We start from the raw sequence: 18,014 nt of genomic DNA, 5'->3' as shown, positions 1-18,014 counted from the left end.
TTAGTGGCTGCTTTATCCTCTGAGCCTCCGTAAATGCTAGTTGAACGAATGGCTAGGTTGTTTGGTGGGGTAGTTATAACGCACCTGCACATAAAACTCTCAGTCAGAAAGTACTTGTGAGCTGCTGCTATCAATTGTTGGAGTTGTTCATTCTAGACTGGAATTCGCTTATCACATAATGTGTACAAGAGGTCTTAGGAATTGCCCAACACAGTGCATTTCCTCAAAAACCAGGAGGACCTCCTTGGTCTCATGATCCAGGCCCTGAAGTCCGTGTTATTATGAGGCGGCTGCTTTTTGCCAGCTTTCAGCTCGTGTGGACTTGACCTTCAAACCGGCAGCGTTCAGCTCTCATTTCTGGCTGACCTTTTGCTTAGGCCTAGGGCAATGTTTTCATCTCTGTCAAACTTGACCACTGCCAGTTTCTTAAAGAGTGTCTGTCCTTCTCAAAAAGAGTTTTGCCGCTTGTGCCGTAATGATCTCTAATACCCGATAAACTGCAAACAATAGGGGCATTTAGGGGGAGAAATGCTGAAACAAAAAGGCGTCTGCAATTTGGAGGCAGTGCTAAACTGGGGCATAAAAAAAAGTTATAACACGTGGAATGCGGCACTCACAATTCCCATTGGGGTGGGGGCAGCTGGACAGTCCTTACAATGAGCTCTTATTATAAGAACACCACGCAATCACGTAATTGCAGCCCTTTAGAAAACCGTAAAAATGTGTCAGACATTGTACAGACTGAAACAGTCTGGGCTTGATTGTTAGACCAAAAATTTCAAAAGTAGCAGGGTCTTCTTAATCTAATCTAGTATTTAAAGAAAACAGTTGAAATGAGGCAGATTTCATCATTACATAATGCCTTCATGAGTTTATTTCTGGTTTTCAAAATTTTTAGTAGAGAAATTCTGCCTGAATATATTTTTATTTGTCCAGATCCACAAACTTTAATTTTTGTGGAATTTATAGATTTTTTTTCTTAATTACAAAATTATCATCATGTACAATATTGTAGTTGTTGTTCAGTTGCAAAGTCGTGTCTGACTCTGTGTGACATAATAGAAAATATTTTTAAAAACCAATAAGATAACAGTCATCTATACTTTAATCATCCTGAGATAGTCATGATGAAGATTTTTGTTGAATAATTTGTAACTGGTTTGTGTGTGTGTGTGTGTGTGTGCATATGTAATGAAAGCATCTTTAATTCAGTTTAGGGTCACAGAGTAGGTAGTGATTCTAACTTGTTTTGTGTTCCTACTTATATGATAAACTTTTCCTCTCATTAAATAGTTTTATAAACACATTTCACTGTCTATATTGTGTCCATCTATTTGAGGGCAATTCCCCCCTCACCCTAAGGACATTTAGAATGTTTGGAGACATTTTTGAATGTTACAACCAGTGTTGAGGAAATGGTTCCATTGGAATACACTGCACAGAGGCCAAGGATGTTGCTAAATACTCTGTAATACACATACAGCCCCACAGCAAAGAAGTACTTGGCAATAGCATCAGTAGTGCTGAGGTTGAGGAACCTTGAACTCATATAGCTCCCTCATAATTACTTGAATGCATTGCTTTGTATTGATATTAATTTCCAATATTTTGTTATTTGAGATTAGTGGTTGGCACACTTTCTTTAAAGGGCCAGGTAGTAAATACCGTATGCTTTGAAGGATGTAAGGTCTATTACCCAACTCCAGTCTAGTATTGTAATAGCTTGAAAACAGTTGTAGACTATATGTAAATTAATGAGTGTGGCTATGTCCCACTAAAACTTCATTTACAAAAATAGGCAGTGGGTCCTAAGGCAGTAATTTGCCGTCTTCTTTTTAAGGTAATGCTCTGCTGGACCTCTCTGTTCTTAAATCTTTGCCCTTATATCTGATGATTGCCTTAGAAAAGTCGTGTAAAATGTGAATTGCTAGATGATCGTGTGCTTTTAAAAACTTAGTATCAATTCATTTTCTCACCTGTATCATATGAGATTGTTCATTTAGTGTATTCTAGTCCCACTTATGCTACCATCATTTCATCGGATTTGGGACTACCTCCTGGAATATGGAATGTGAAAGGCTAAGGAAGTTTGCCAATTTAAATGCCTTCAGGAGTCAAGCAAATTAACGAGTAAATCAGGGCCATTTTAAATATCAGAATAAGGAGTGATAACCAGAGATCAAATTGCCAACATATGTTGGACTATAGAAAAAGCAATGGAATTCCAGAAAGACATTTACTTGTGCTTCACTGAATACCTGAAAGCCTTTGACTATGTGGATCACAACAAACTGTGGAAAATTCTTAAAGATATGGGAATACCAGACCGCCTTACCTGCCTCCTGAGGAACCTGTATGCAGGTCAAGAAGCAACAGTTAGAGCTGCACATAGAACAACAGACTGGTTCCAAATTGGGAAAGGAGTATGTCAAGACTGTATACTGTCACTCTGCTTATTTAACTTATATGCAGAGTACATCATGAGAAATGCTGGGCTGGAAGAATCACAAACTGGAATCAAGATTGCCGGGAGAAATATCAGCAACCTCAGATATGCAGATGATACTTCTCTAATGGCAGAAAGCGAGGAGGAACTAAAGAACCTCTTGATGAAAATGAAAGAGGAGAGTGAAAAATCTGGCTTAAAACTCAACATTCAAAAAATGAAGATCATGGCATCTGGTCCCATCACTTCACAGAAAATAGATGAGAAGAAAGTGGAAGCAGTGGCAGATTTTATTTTCTTGGACTCCAAAATCACTGCAGATGGTGACTGCAACCACAGAATTAAAAGACACTTGCTCTTTGGGAAAAAGCTATTACAAACCTAGATAGAATATTAAAAAGCAGAGACAGCACTATGCTGACAAATGTCTGTATAGGCAAACCTGTGGTTTTTTTCCAGTAGTCATGTATGGGATGTGAGAGTTGGACCATAAAAAAGGCTGAGTGCTGAAGAATTGATGCTTTCGAACTATGGTGCTGGAGAAGACTCTTCAGAGTCCCTTAGACAGCAGGGAGATCAAACCAGTCAATCCTAAAGGAAATCAACCCTGAATGTTCACTGGAAGGACTCATGCTGAAGCTGAAGCTCCAATACTTTGTCCACCTGATGCGAAGAGCTGACTCATTAGAAAAGACCCTGATGCTGGGAATAGGATTGAAGTCAGGAGAAGGGGGCGACAGAGAATGAGATAGTTGGATGGCACTGTCAACTCAATGGACATGCGTTTGAACAAGCTCCAGGAGATAGTAAAGGACAGGGAACCCTGGTGTGCTGCAGTCCATGAGGTCACAAAGAGGTGGACGCAGCTTAGTGACTGAACAAGAATGTGGCAAAATGAAGAGCAAGTCACATCAAAGGAAGGCAGCTGCTTCTCAACTCTGCCCCCTACTGGCCCACTGTGTGGTTGTTCATTGCCGCTGCTGCTGCTGCTGCTGCTGAGTTGCTTCAGTCGTGTCCGACTCTGTGCGACCCCATAGATGGCAGCCCACCAGGCTCCCCCGTCCCTGGGATTCTCCAGGCAAGAACACTGGAGCGGGTTGCCATTTCCTTCTCCAATGCATGAAAGTGAAAAGTGAAAGTGAAGTTGTTTAGTCGTGTCGCACTCTTCGCGACCCCATGGACTGCAGCCTACCAGGCTCCTCTGTCCATGGGATTTTCCAGGCAAGAGTACTGGAGTGGGGTGCCATTAGGTCTTTATATTCAGAGAAACCAGACGTCCAATTTTAGTATGAAAACTCCCAATTTTTGATTAAATAGTCTGTAGGCCATTAAGCCATACCTGTGGACTATGCCCATGGACCACCATCTTCAGGACTTCTGCCTTAATTGTGACTTATCAAGAGGTCTACAGTGTAGTGAAAGTTGCTCAGTCGTGTCTGACTCTTTCCAACCCCATGGACTGTACCATCCATGGAACTCTCCAGGCCAGAATACTGCAGTAAAGTGTTAGTCACTCAGTTGTGTCTGACTTTTTGCAACCCCCACGGACTGTTGCCCGCCAGGCTACTCTCTTTGGGATTCCCCAGGCAAGAATATTGGAGTGGATTGCCATTCCCTTCTGCAAGGGATCTTCCCAATCCAGGGACTGAACCCAGGTCTCCCGCATTGCAGACAGATTCTTTACCAGCTGAGCCACAAGGGAAGCCCAAGAATACTGGAGTGGGTAACCTATCCCTACTCCAGTGGCTCTTCCTGACCCAGGAATCGAACTGGGGTCTCTTGCATTGCGGGCAGATTACCGACTGAGCTATGAAGGAAGCTAGAGATAGAGACAAATGTCCAGGCTCTTGGCCATGTGTGTTAGACATTCAGGGCCCTAAGCATCATGAATAAGAGCTATAAGAGTTGGCAGTCTTTGGGTCTGCCTTCACAGAAAAGGAAGTTTTGTAACTCAGATTAGGGAGGTGCACTGTGAATCATCTGCCTGGCTTGGAGACATTTCCTCCAGGGTTTTCTGAATTAGTCAAGAAGAAAATCAGTCTGCCACTTCTCCGTTCTCTCAGGACTTTTCCAGAATCTGCCAGGACCCTAACCTCCAACCTGTCTGAGGCCCTAAACAGTCTGATGCCCTTTGTCCTTAGTTTTCTAGTCTCTCCCCTCATTCATGCATTTCAGCCCCACTGCCTCCACTCATCGATTCTCTACATATTTGCTGAGCTCCTACTATGTGCCAGGCCATGTTCTGGACACAGAGAACAGGATAGGGGTGGGTGGGGGCCACTGGTGGGGAGGGGATTGGGGTTTCTAAATTCTTGAGATGGTTATGGGAGATAAGATCAGAGAGAAATGACCCCAGGATGGAGGGGTAGATGGGCACAGTGGGCTGGAGTCTTCAAACTTTGTTGTGGATAAGAATCTACTGGGAGAGCTTGGTAAAACATCAATTTCTGATCCTCGCTCAGAAATACTGATCCATCACTTCTGGTGTGGAGCCCAAGAATGAGCATGTCTAACAAGCCCGTGGACAGCTCTGGTTTAGGGACTTGTAGACCAATGGCACCCCACTCCAGTACTCTTGCCTGGAAAATCCCATGGATGGCGAAGCCTGGAAGGCTGCAGTCCATGGGGTTGCTGAGGGTCGGACACGACTGAGCGACTTCACTTTCACTTTTCACTTTCATGCATTGGAGAAGGAAATGGCAACCCACTCCAGTGTTCTTGCCTGGAGAATCCCAGGGACGGGGGAGCCTGGTGGGCTGCCATCTATGGGGTCGCACAGAGTCGGACACGACTGAAGCGACTTAGCAGCAGCAGGCCATTGTAAGGAGTTTTATTTTCCTCAGAGATAAATAGGGAGCCATTGGAGAGGGGTTCTTTGTGCACAGGAATAGTATGATCTGACATGTTTTACAAGGATCACACAGTATATTGAACATAGGCTGCAAGAGAGCACATTGTAGGTGGAAGAGTCAAGAGGCTTTTCAGTCACCCAAATGTGAAATGATGATGGCCTAGATCAAGTGGTAACAGTAGAGATGATGAAAATTAGTTACATTTGAGATATATCCTAAAAAGAAAACCAGTGCCTCTTGATGGATTGGATGTAGGGTGTGAAGGAAAGAAATGAATTGAAGATGATGAAGTTGACCACAGTTTTGGAAATGAGCAGCTAGGCTGAACCAGATGAAGGTTATTTATTTATTTTACTTTCATATGTTTCGACATAATGGAAGAATGGGATTGCCATCTACTAAGATGGAGAAGAGCATGGCAGGAGCTGATTGGGAGGGGAGGATGTCTGCAGTCCTCTCAATGGAGTAGGCTGGTGGAGGTGACTGTGGAGTTCAGGACATCTGAACCAGGTGTTTAAATCCAGGAGCCTGGCTCGTCACCAGGGCTGTGCTTCCAGAGAGAGGAAGTCAAGCTGTGAACCCTAGGGTGCTCTGACATTTAAGAAGGAGAGAAGAGGAGAAAACTAGCAAAGGCCACTGGGAAGAAATGATGAAAGAGGCGGGGCAGGAGAAAACCCAGGCAAATGTCAAACCCTGTCAAGAAGCAGCCAAGGAAAGTGTGTGTGAAGAGCCTCCTTACTCTTCCCTGAACACGAGAGGCTTGTTCACACCTGAGGACTTTTGTACTTTGCTGGATTGCTCTTTCCACCCATCTCCTAGCTCATTCTCTTTCCCCAACTATAGACCTGTACTTACATGTCACCTTCTGGGTGAGTCTTGCCCCTGAACAGCCTGTGTCTAATGAAGACAGTTGCCTGGCATCTGGCTGGTAGACAGTATTTGGTGAGTGAATGGTGAAGATATAACTCTTTTGATGGGAGCAGAAGTTGAGGTGAAAATGTGTTAAAGCCTTGCGCTCAGGGTGTGGTGTGGTTTATCGACCAGCAGGGTAGACTTCCCTGGGAGCTTATTAGAAATGCAGGGTCCTGGGCCCTACCTAGACCTACAGAATCACACAGCACTTAATAAGATCCTAAATGATTTATTTAGGCATGAAGACTTGCACCCAACCCTATATTTAGTTCTTTTTTGTGTTTGGCGAGAGGACAATTGGGTATACTCTGAATAGTAGCAATTCAATATAAGAGGTTAAACCTGTGAAAATCTGAAGAGTCTATAGTTCCTTCTGTATTTAATCAGTTGTCATCATATGATTGTAAAAAATTGTGAGAAGAAGCTTTCAAGAATACTTCATAAGCTATCCAAGAGATTTCTGAGCTTTATTTTAAATTGACCTGAGCTAGGAGTGAATATAAAATGCACAGCATCAGGTACATGGTACACAGTTGTGATTGAATGAATGCTAATTCTGTTTTCTGTGTTTTAAAAAAAATCCTGCTATATTTAATACGATATAACCGTGCATAATGATTTATATGGTCCTCAGAATGCAGGACCTGTAAATGCATGGTTTTCTCTTAAAGTGAGTAATGGATTAAGTTTATTGGGTCTTGCTGCTTCTCCTATAGAATTTGATTCTGTAAGTGGTGTTTTTAACCTGGGATTATTCATACTCTGCAGGCAGATGGCTGCCACCCTTTAATCTCTCATATTTCTATTTGGCTGAGATAAACACTTGATGTTCTTTTAATACTCAGACCTTAGGTTTATTTTAGTCTGAGAGAGAACAAATAATATATATACTATGAGTTTTCTTACAGTCATACTTCCTTTTTTTTTTTTTAAAGACTGCTGAATATTGTTTTTCCTAAATACCAAGCATGCCCACTTTGCAGTTTAGAGTAAGTCCTGTATTTTATAGGTCATTGGTTTAGGATAAGAAGCTTGCTAGGAACTTTTGGTAGGTCAGTCCACTTTATTCTGTTACAACATCACAGTTTTAGAAAAATAGATTTGCTTACCATTCCTCATGCGCACATTTACTACGCATCCGTCTGAATTCAGAGAGCCTACAGAGTAGTAAGCCAGGAAGTGGTGTTAAACTGTGCAGATCAAAAACAATGCAATATAAACTCATGCATATTTTTGCATGCATAGGATATCGGAGTACACTTCTGGATGTAGTTTTATCTTTGTCTCTTTACTTGGTTCAAGTCCTTGATGGAAATTGATCAGCAGTGAAGGGGTTCCATCATTTGTTACTGGACACAGGAGGCAAGGCCCTGAGGTTGTTTTCTAACCCTGGCGAGCCTTTTCACTTTTCCTTTTAGAGTTTGTGTTTTATAGCCTTTAAAATAGGGATAATTAAGCATATCCTCTGTTCTTTTGTCCAGTTATTTGGAAAAACAACTATAAAATTATTTATACATATTGAATTTCTCTTTTGAAAAAAATCACCTCATTCTTCAAATCTTGCTGAAGCTTCAACATAGTAGGAAAACTGAATTCTAGATTGGTAAAACTTTCTTACAGAGCAAGAATTGACATTTTCTCCAAAAACCCAGATAGTAGATATTTTAGGCTAGGAGCCACGTGGGCTCCGCTGCTATAGTGTGGGAGCAGCCGTGGACAACATGTCAACGAATGGAAGGGGCTGTGTGCCAAGCAAACTTTATTTATGGACATTGAAATTTGGATTTCATAAAATTCTCATGTATCATGAAATATCATTCTTCTTTTCATGATTTTCAGCCAGTTAAAACTGTAAAAATCTATTCTTAGTGTTTAGGCCATGCAAAAGCAGAGAGCAGGCCTAATTGGGCTGGTGGGCAGATCTCTGTGATAGGGAAGAAGACCTGGCTATATCAACTGTAATCACTTATTTAAGTACTGATTTTTTTTTTTTGCATATGATTTTTAAAAATTGAAGTGTAGCTGATTTACAGTGCTGTATTAGTTTCAGCTGTACAAGAAAGAAAAATCTGAAAAAGAATATATGTGTATATTCTTTTTCAAATTCTGTTCCATTATAGGTTATTACAAGATATTGAATATAGGTCGCTGTGCTGTACAGTAGGACTTTGTTGTTTATCTGTTTCATGTATAGTTGTGTGTTTCTGTTAATCCCAAACTCCTGATTTATGCCCCCAAACCCTTGCTTTTCTTTTTGGAAGACCGTAAGTTTGTTTCCCATGTCTGAGAATCTGTTTTCTGTCTTTTAAATATACTCATTTGTATCTTTTTTTTTAGATTCCTCATATAGGTGATAACGGCTTCCCAGGTGGTGCTAGTGGTAAAGAGCCCACCTGCCAATGCAAGAAATATAAGAGACATGGGTTCAATCCCTGGTGTGGGAAGATCCCCTGGAGAAGGAAGTGGCAACCTATTCCAGTGTTCTAGCCTGGAGAATCCTGTGAACAGAGGAGCCTAGCAGGCTATAGTCCATGGGGTCACACAGAGTCAGGCATGACTGAAGTGACTTAGCACATATAACTGATACTATGTGGTGTTTGTGTTTCTCAGCTTACTTAGTATGATAAACTCTAGGTCCATCCATATTGCTGGTTGTGGCATTATATTATTCTTTGTAATGCCTGAGTGGCTCAGTGATCAGTGCAAAGAAATAGAGGAAAAAATAGAATGGGAAAGACTAGAGATCTCTTCAAGAAAATTAGAGAATCTAAGAGAACATTTCATGCAAAGATGGCCTTGATAAAGGACAGAAATGATATGGACCTAACAGAAGCAGAGGTATTAAGAAGAGGTGGCAAGAATACACAGAACTGTACAAAAAAGATCTTCACGACCCAGATAATCATGATGGTGTGATCACTCTCCAAGAGCTAAACATCCTGGAATGTGAAGTCTAGTGGGCCTTAGGAAGCATCACTATGAACAAAGCTAGTGGAGGTGATGGAATTACAGTTGAGCTATTTCAAATCCTAAAAGATGATGCTGTGAAAATGCTGTACTCAGTATGTCAGCAAATTTGAAGAACTCAACATTGGCCACAGGACTGGCAAATGTCAGTTTTCATTCCAATCCCAAAGAAAGGCAATACCAAAGAATGCTCAAACTACTACACAATTGCACTCATCTCACACGCTAGTAAAGTAATGCTCAAATTTTCTAAGTCAGGCTTCAGCAATATGTGAACTGTGAACTTTCAGATGTTCAAGCTGGTTTTAGAAAAGGCAGAGGAACCAGAGATCAAATGGCCAACATCCGCTGGATCATCAAAAAAGCAAGAAAGTTCCAGAAAAACATCTATTTCTGCTTTATTGACTATGCCAAAACCTTTGACTTTGTGGATCACAACAAACTGTGGAAAATTCTGAAAGAGATGAGAATACCAGACCGCCTGACCTGCCTCTTGAGAAACCAATATGCAAGTCAGGAAGCAACAGTTAGAACTGGACATGGAACAACAGACTGCGTCCAAATAGGAAAAGGAGTACATCAAGGCTGTATATTGTCACCCTGCTTATTTAGCTTATATGTAGAGTACATCATGAAAAACGTTAGACTGGATGAAGCACAAGCTAGAATCAAGATTGCTGGGAGAAATATCAATAACCTCAGATATGCAGATGACACCACCCTTATGGCAGAAATTGAAGAAGAATTGAAGAGTGTCTAGATGAAAGTGAAAGAGGAGAGTGAAAAAGTTGGCTTAAAATTCAACATTTAAAAAACTAAGATCATGGCATCTGGTCCCATCACTTCCTGGGAAATAGACGGGGAAACAGTGGAAACAGTGGCAGACTTTATTTTTGGGGGCTCCAAAACCACTGGAGATGGTGACTGCAACCATGAAATTAAAAGATGATTACTCCTTGGTAGGAAAGTTATGACCAACCTAGACAGCATACTGAAAAGCAGAGACATTACTTTGCCAACAAAGGTCCGTCTAGTCAAGGCTGTGGTTTTTCTAGTTGTCATGTATGGATGTGAGAGTTGGACTATAAGGAAAGCTGAGTGCTGAAGAATTGATGCTGTTGAGCTGTGGTGTTGGAGAAGACTCTTGAGAGTCCCTTGGACTGAAAGGAGATTGAACCAGTCCATCCTAAAGGAAACCAGTCCTGGGTGTTCATTGGAAGGACTGATATTGAAGCTGAAACTCCAATACTTTGGCCACCTTGTGCAAAGAATAGACTCATTTGAAAAGACCCTGATGCAGGCATTGAAGGCAGGAGGAGGAGGGGATGACAGAGGATGAGATGGTTGGATGGCATCATCAAGTCAATGGACATGAGTTTGGGTAAACTCCGGGAGTTGGTGATGGACAGGGAGGCCTGAAGTGCTGCAATTCACGGGGTCACAAAGAGTTGGACGTGACTGAACGACCGAACTGAACTGAACTGAATGCCTGAGTAATATTCCATTGTGTATATATATACAACATCTTTATCTCTTCATCTGTTGATGGACATTTAGGTTGCTTCCATGTCTTGACTATTGTAAATAGTGCTACCACGAACCTTGGGGTGCATGTATCTTTTAAAATTAGAGTTTTCTTTTTTCCTGGATATATGCCCAGGAGTAATTTTGCTGGATCTTCTGACCGCTCTGTTGTTAGTGTTTTTTTGTTGTTGTTGGAGAAACCTCCATGCTGTTCTCTGTGGTGTGTATACCAATCTACTTTTCCAGCAACAGTGTAGGAGAGTTCCTTTTCTCCATGCCCTCTTCTGGGATTTGCATTTGTCTGCATATGGTTTTGATTTTTCTCTCTTAGGTCAGGATTTGTGTCCTTGTTGTCTTTCTTTTTTATTAAGGAGAACGTTGTCCAGGTTGCAGTGAAAACATTGCTGAATGAGAACTTGCATTCTGGGCCGTTGTTTTCATTCATGGTAATATTGTAATTGTGGGACTGAAAAGAATCTTGTCACCTCTCATACGTGACCCTGGGCAAGACTTTGGGTGAGTCATTTCAGAATGCTAGCTGTTTCAGAATGTTCTGTTTCATCATATTCTAAGGGATGATGATTACATTAGTGACCATCTCTGTACATTGTCCTGTAAAAATAGTATGAAGAGAAGAGTGGTTTGGGGGGTGCTGTGGTGTCTGTGCTTAGTCACTCAGTCATATCCAACTCTTTGCGCCTCCATAGACTGTAGCCTGCCAGGTTCCTCTGTCCACAGGAATTCTCAGGGCAAGAATACTAGAGTGGGTTGCCATGCCCTCCGCCAGGGGATCTTCCCAATCCCGGCATATAACCCAGGTCTCTCCAATTGCAGATGGATTCTTTACTGTCTGAGCCACCAGGGAAGCCCAAGAATACTGGAATGGGTAGCCTATCACTTCTTCAGGGGATCTTCCCAACCTAGGAATGGAACCGGGGTTTCCTGCATTGCAGGCAGATTCTTAACCAGCTGAGCTACCAAGGAAGCCCTTGGGGGTGGTAATGGATAGCATCTGATTGAATTATAATCCATTTTAATATTTCTTTTACTTACTGAACAGAAGAACACATTCTCTCTCTAAACACAAAGTGAGAAATCTGAAAGTTTTGTTGACTTGTTCAAAAAGTAAAATCCATTATAAAGTAAAAGAATTATGGGACTATTCACTCAATTTTATTTTATTCTGATCTACAAATAGTAGAGGTAATCGAAGTGCAGTGGATATCAATCAGATGGGGTTTTTTCTTTGCTCCGGTGAATTCTTTTGTCAGCCAGTTTGATGGTATCTGCAGGCACTCTCTTACACTGATGTGCTCCAGGGTCTCTTTAGAATGAAACTGATGGGAAATAGCCTGTCAGTGTCACCTGGGAAGTGGTGAGACTAAACGGTGACAGCTAGAAAGTGATTCATTCCCAGTCTTTTGCTATCAGTTCAGGATCTGAATGAAGGAAGGAAAAAGGGAAAAAGACAGTAGTAATAAGAAGAAAGAAAAGTTTCAAAGCCATTGGATTTTTGCCCTTGACCCAGATAGCTACCATACTAACTTATGTGAAATATAAGTTATGTCAATAAAGTATGGTGTTTTGATAGAGTGAGAAGTATTCCAGCTTTATTTTGTGGTCTGCACCTCAACTGCTCAACAATACCCAATTTTTGGCATCTGAATTCCATAATACAGTTGGCTTGAAGGACAAAAACATACAAAAAATTACCAGGAAATCATACCGATGTTTAATGACACGTGTTTTCATTTGCATCCCTGTTTGGCTGTTTAAAAATGAATGAGTGGGAAATCACTAACTAAAAATCTATGGTTTAGGACAGTTGAAGACAGAACGTTACATTTATATGGCTTTTACTATAGCGAAAGGAGAGACTTCCCCGATGGTCCAGTGGTTAGGACTCTGTGCTTCTAGTAGGGGGTGAGGGTTTGATCCCTGGGCAGGGAGCTAAGATCCCACAGGCTGTACAGCATGGCCAAATAAAGCAGTCAAAAGACTATAGTATAGAGCCTCATAATAATGTTGTGGAAGTTGAAACTCCAATACTTTGGCCATCTGGTGCAAACAACCAACTCATTGGAAAAGACCCTGATGCTGGGAAAGATGGAAGGCAAAAGGAGAAGAGGGTGGCAGAGGATGAGATGGTTGGATATCATCACTGATTCAATGGACATAAACTTGGGAAAACTATGAGAGATAGTGAGGCACAGGGAGGCCTGGTGTGCTGCAGTAGTTGGGGTTGCAGAGTTGGACATGACTTAACAACTGAACAACAACAAAAGCAATGCTATGAGAAATTAGGGTTATTAGTGTTTTGAATGTGAGTGACTTGGTTACACACCACCAACACAGTGGGCAATAGCATGGCTAGGATGGGCTGGATACAACGCTACAGGCAGATCAGAGCTTCTCAAAGTATCATCCAGGAACCCTGGGGGTCTCCAGGACTCCTGCCATTCCACCAGGTCAAACATACTTTTATAATAATAACAAACTTATTTTCCTTTTTTAAAATGCTCATCTCTCTGAGAGTACTATGCCATTTTATGTTAGGGACTTGAGCATCCTTGGATTTTGCCATCTGCAGAGGTCCTAAAACCCATCCCTGTGGATTCCGAGGATAACTTTATACAGAAGAGTTTTACAGAGGCTACATAATGTGTTACAAAGTCATTGTTCTCATGTCCAGCGGACTATATGCTAGTGAGTTATCTTGTGTTTTAAAATTTTCTGTTTTAATTCCTAAGATGATAAATATGGATAGATATAACCCATACAAACACAAGACACTTAAGAGTTTAAAAGGGTCCTAAGGCAAAGAAATGGCAATCCACTCCAGCACTCTTGCCTGGAAAATCCCATGGTCGGAGGAGCCTGATAGGCTACAGTCCATGGGGTCACAAAGAGTTGGACACGACTGAGTGACTTCACTTACTTACTTACTTAAGGCAAAAAAGAAAATTTGAAAACTGTTGTTTGAGATGGATTGCTAAGCCTAGTAGAAGTGTGGTTTCGCTTAATGCCAAAAACAGCTCTAGCAGGCAATTCCTGTTATCACCCTCATTGAGCATATGAAGTGACGAAGGCCTGGAAAGCTTAATATCGTGCAGAAGGTCACATAGGTAGTAAGTTGCGAGGTCTGAATGTGATCCCAGGTTTCTAATACTTAATTCTTCGGCTGACTGTGCCAGAAGCCATGATGTGCCTCTCAGAGAGGCACCAGGAATGGAATGGCCTATATTTGACACTAATGTTTCAGAAGAAGAACTAACTTCTAAGAACCTTGGTGCTCCTGCCGGGCCCCAGAATATAGAAAGAAAGATTCTCCTTCTGGACAGTGTAGAGCAGAGACCACATTTCTGCTGAGTCTAACCAACAAGTGTGTTTGATTTGTCTTGTACAGTATGAAAAATCAAACAATTAGGTGTCATTTTCGTAATCTGGGAGTTTGCATTGAAAAAACAAGTTCAGGTTGCAGGCTAAACTGAAAAATTGAAAAAAAAGCCTAACTCAACTGGAATGGTGTTCCCACAGGGCCACAGTCAGTTACAGATTATGTCAGCGTTTTTTTTGTTTTTTTTTTGTTTTTTACATGAAGCACGTGGACTCTCTAGTTTGCCACAGACCTCACCGCTCCTGTGAGGTCTGTGCATAACCCCACAGATCATGACCTCCTTTATGTCACCTGTTTCAGGTGTTGAATTGGTGATGTCTGGGGATGTTCTGTCTTCTCCATAATGGTTATAGCCAGTCTGTTCTTAACTTACTTCAAAAGACACTGACAGTAGAAGGGAAACAATATATCCCACTCTGACCACCTCAACCTGGTTGTAGTAAAGACCTCACTCTCAGTGCTGAACAGACAAGTTGCTTTTTTCCTTACTAAAGCCTGAAATTCTGATTCATTTAAAGAATAAGGATCTGCCAGTGAATTAACATTTATTTTTAAATGTGCAGCCCTTTCTTTTTTAAGTGTAATAGTGAAATAAGCACCTTACACCCATTGCCCTCATTTGATGTTTATTTTAGTAATGTCTATTGTCCTCATCATTATCATGTCTGGACCCTTTATGAAACTTAAAATGTTTCTGTGCACGTTAGATCAGTCATTTGAAACAATTTGAGATTGTCAACTAAAGGACTTCATTAGCCTGGGCATTTGGACAAAATTATTGAATTTTACATTCTTATACTTAAAATATCTCACCATTTCAGCAGTGCCTATCAGCCATTATCATAATTTTAAATATATATCTGTTTGTGTTTTCCTTCCTTTGCTTCACCCCAGACTCTCAGTGTCATAAAGCTGACAATTGTATCTACTTTCTCACAATGTACATTCTTTGCCTGGAACAGCGTTTAGCGCATAATAACATTAAATAATGGAATGAATAAATGAGCAAATATACAAATACACCAGTTGTGTATATGATAAGTATATTCTTCTCTAGCACCAAAAATTACATTAAAAGATTTTCAGTGAAAATTGTTATGCTTCCTAATTTGAGGACTAAATTGGGGAGATGTGTATTTCTTATTTTCCACGTAAATATGTATCCGAAAGTGCCTCTGTGGATATATGTATTTTTCCTTTTCTATTTAGAAAAGCTCCCCCTTTTCCTAATGCAAGGTCAGGAGGAAATTTACTTATCTATCCAGTTAAGAATAAGATGCACCTTGAGACCTGGATGCAAGATGAGACTGCTGAACTCAAAAGTTCATTAGGGACTCCCGCATACTAAAGGACACTCTTTCTGTGTTTGGAAGGGGCTGAGTTACTCAGCCATTAGCAAAGTCTCATGTGTAGCTTTTAGGCAGTGTTCTCCAAAGAGGGCATCTAGCTCTTAACCTATTGCTGAAAGAGAAATAGCATTGTCTATTAATACTACTGGAACTAAAGATGAATAGTGAATTGGCCTTGATCTGACAGCGAGTTTGACTTTGATAGCTCATCCCTTAAAAAAGGTTCTTTTATATTTATGAAAAAAAAGCATGACGTCAAGCTGGGTGGGATGGGGGGGTTGATATCAATATTTAAGAGCAAACTCGTAGGGCTTCCAAAAAAAAAAGCCCTTTGTGTGAACTCTTTTTTTTTTTTTACATGCATAACTAATTAGCTTAGGTTATTATAAGCAGGGCTGCTGTGATGAAGTTTCCGGTGGTATCTCGGGACACCTTGTTTATAGTGCTTTCTCTATGCCAGTCTACGAATCGGAATTACAGAAAGTAGAGGGAACGGATAGTCTACTGTTTCTCGTTGGATTGGGGCCACTTAAAACGTGGTTATGCTGGAAATGCTAGAATATAATCACTATCAGGTGAGCTTTATTCTTCTATTCAGTCTCTGAAATGTAATTCATAAATCGAGTGTTTCAGCTTTTCGTGTTATTGTAGTAGACACACAGTTTTCAGTTGGTACGTGTCCTCCCATTTAATGTTGTTTATTGTTTGATGCCATAAGCAGGAATCCAATGTAGTTTTGAACAGAGTAAATATTAGTAGGATTTTTCCCCCCTGTGCATGGCTGTATTCTCCCTATGACTCCTATTCATAGCTTGTAAGATTAAATTGTGTTTCTCAAGTAAAAAGTGACTATATTGAGTATCGTTGATTTTGTTTAAAAGCTTCGTATTCTCTATTAATGTCTTATAAGAAACAAGGTGAAAATATTCTGGTGGCTTAATATACATGCCTTTAAAAACACATCCAAAAAAGAACAAACAAACAAACACATCTATGGAAGTGTTTTTGTGTTTGAAAGAAACTACTTCATGCGGAACTGCTTTTTATGTTGAGTTTGAGATCTTAATTAAAATATTGAATACTCATGTCCCAATGAAAGTGGGAAGAATTAATCTGCAACTGGTGGATTTAATCATCAGAATGTTTCTGTTTATGTTCTACAACCGTTTTATAGTTGTTTCTAAAGGAGGTTTTGTTTTTGTGTTTTTAAACAAAACAGAACGCTATTATATTTGCCAAAGAAAACTGAAATAAGTTATACACCTTCTTCTAGATTATTGTTTTGATCTTAATAAACTCAGGTGTGTTTGAGAAAATTTTTACCCTACAGATAGTTGCAGCTTTTTAGCTATTATGCATGAGAAGAAGGGCACAAGGTTTTAAAGAGATGGACCGTTAATTAGCAGGGAAATGAAACCAGGCAGAGTATTAACCCAAATCCAAAGAGTTAGCCTTTAAACTTCAGTAATAGCAAAATCCATCAGCACAGTGCCTGGTACCTAATAGGGGCTTAATAATCTATTCTGTTGACAGACTGGCTTGTCTCATGTTTGTGCCTGAAAAGAAGAGCTGTCCAAAACTCACCAATAACAGCACTTTCTTCTCTTCCCTCCATGGCTATGTTCAGGTGCAGACCCACCTCGAAAACCCCACCAAGTACCACATACAGCAAGCCCAAAGGCAGCAGGTAAAGCAGTACCTTTCTACCACTTTAGCAAATAAACATGCCAACCAAGTCCTGAGCTTGCCATGTCCAAACCAGCCTGGCGACCATGTCATGCCACCAGTGCCGGGGAGCAGCGCACCCAACAGCCCCATGGCTATGCTTACACTTAACTCCAACTGTGAAAAAGAGGTAATTCATGTCTCCTCCCCTCTCCTTTCTCTTACACTGAATGACTGTCTGTCGGATCTCCCTCCTGCACTTGATTGTGGACTCCAGTCTGTCCGCGTGGCCACCTTCACCGGCCTTTGTCCCAGACTCCCCATGCTAGCTGTCATCCTCCAGCCTCTGGTCCCCATCACTGTCACTGGGTTATTGGGTTATGGCTCCAGGCAGGGGACTTGGCCCCCTCGGAGCAGAACCCGGAGGTGAGGACCCTTTTTCTCCTATCCCATTTCCGCTTGTTAGCTGAGTGTTCTCTTCCGTGCCTTTCCATTTACAAAGCATTGAAAATGCAGGGAGAGAAGGGAAGGTGGAAAAGGGATAGTAAAAATAGAAAAGGTGTCGGACAGGCAGTTTAGAAGTTCTGCTTGCTGTGAGTGTCTGGAATATTATTTTTATTTCTCCCTGAGCTGGAAAGGAAAAACGAAAAAAGCACAGAGGGTGCATGGCTGGATTGGAAGAATATAGTACCTGAGAATCTAACAGAAAAGCAAAGATTTCCTTGCTAGGTGTATTTGGTTTCCTTAATAAATTGCTGCTGCTGGTGAAAGCTGCTTTTTATAAAGGCTGGGTTGGAGACAAGACTCAAATATACCTCAGAGCTAATTGTGGCACCAAAATTTGAAGCCTACCTAAAAGGCAAGTTGTGATTTAATGCCTGTTTTTTCCAAAGTATGAGATG

General features: G+C 41.0%; 1 protein-coding gene across 7 annotated transcripts in view; it reads left to right on the top strand.

Annotated features, from left to right (window-relative positions):
* Positions 1 to 18,014, top strand: part of MITF (melanogenesis associated transcription factor) — a 230,901-nt gene that overhangs the window by 178,536 nt on the left and 34,351 nt on the right. For all 7 annotated transcript variants that reach the window (XM_013973641.2, XM_005695740.3, XM_018067161.1 and 4 more), the window contains exon 3: positions 17,075 to 17,302. In XM_013973641.2, the coding sequence (XP_013829095.2) occupies positions 17,075 to 17,302 (228 nt within the window). The remainder of the gene's footprint in view (positions 1 to 17,074; positions 17,303 to 18,014) is intronic.

The sequence above is a fragment of the Capra hircus genome, chromosome 22 (assembly GCF_001704415.2).
Source record: "Capra hircus breed San Clemente chromosome 22, ASM170441v1, whole genome shotgun sequence".
Classification (NCBI taxonomy): Eukaryota; Metazoa; Chordata; class Mammalia; order Artiodactyla; family Bovidae; genus Capra; species Capra hircus.
Note: the sequence above shows the minus strand (reverse complement) of the source record. Positions and strands in the feature narration are given on the sequence as shown.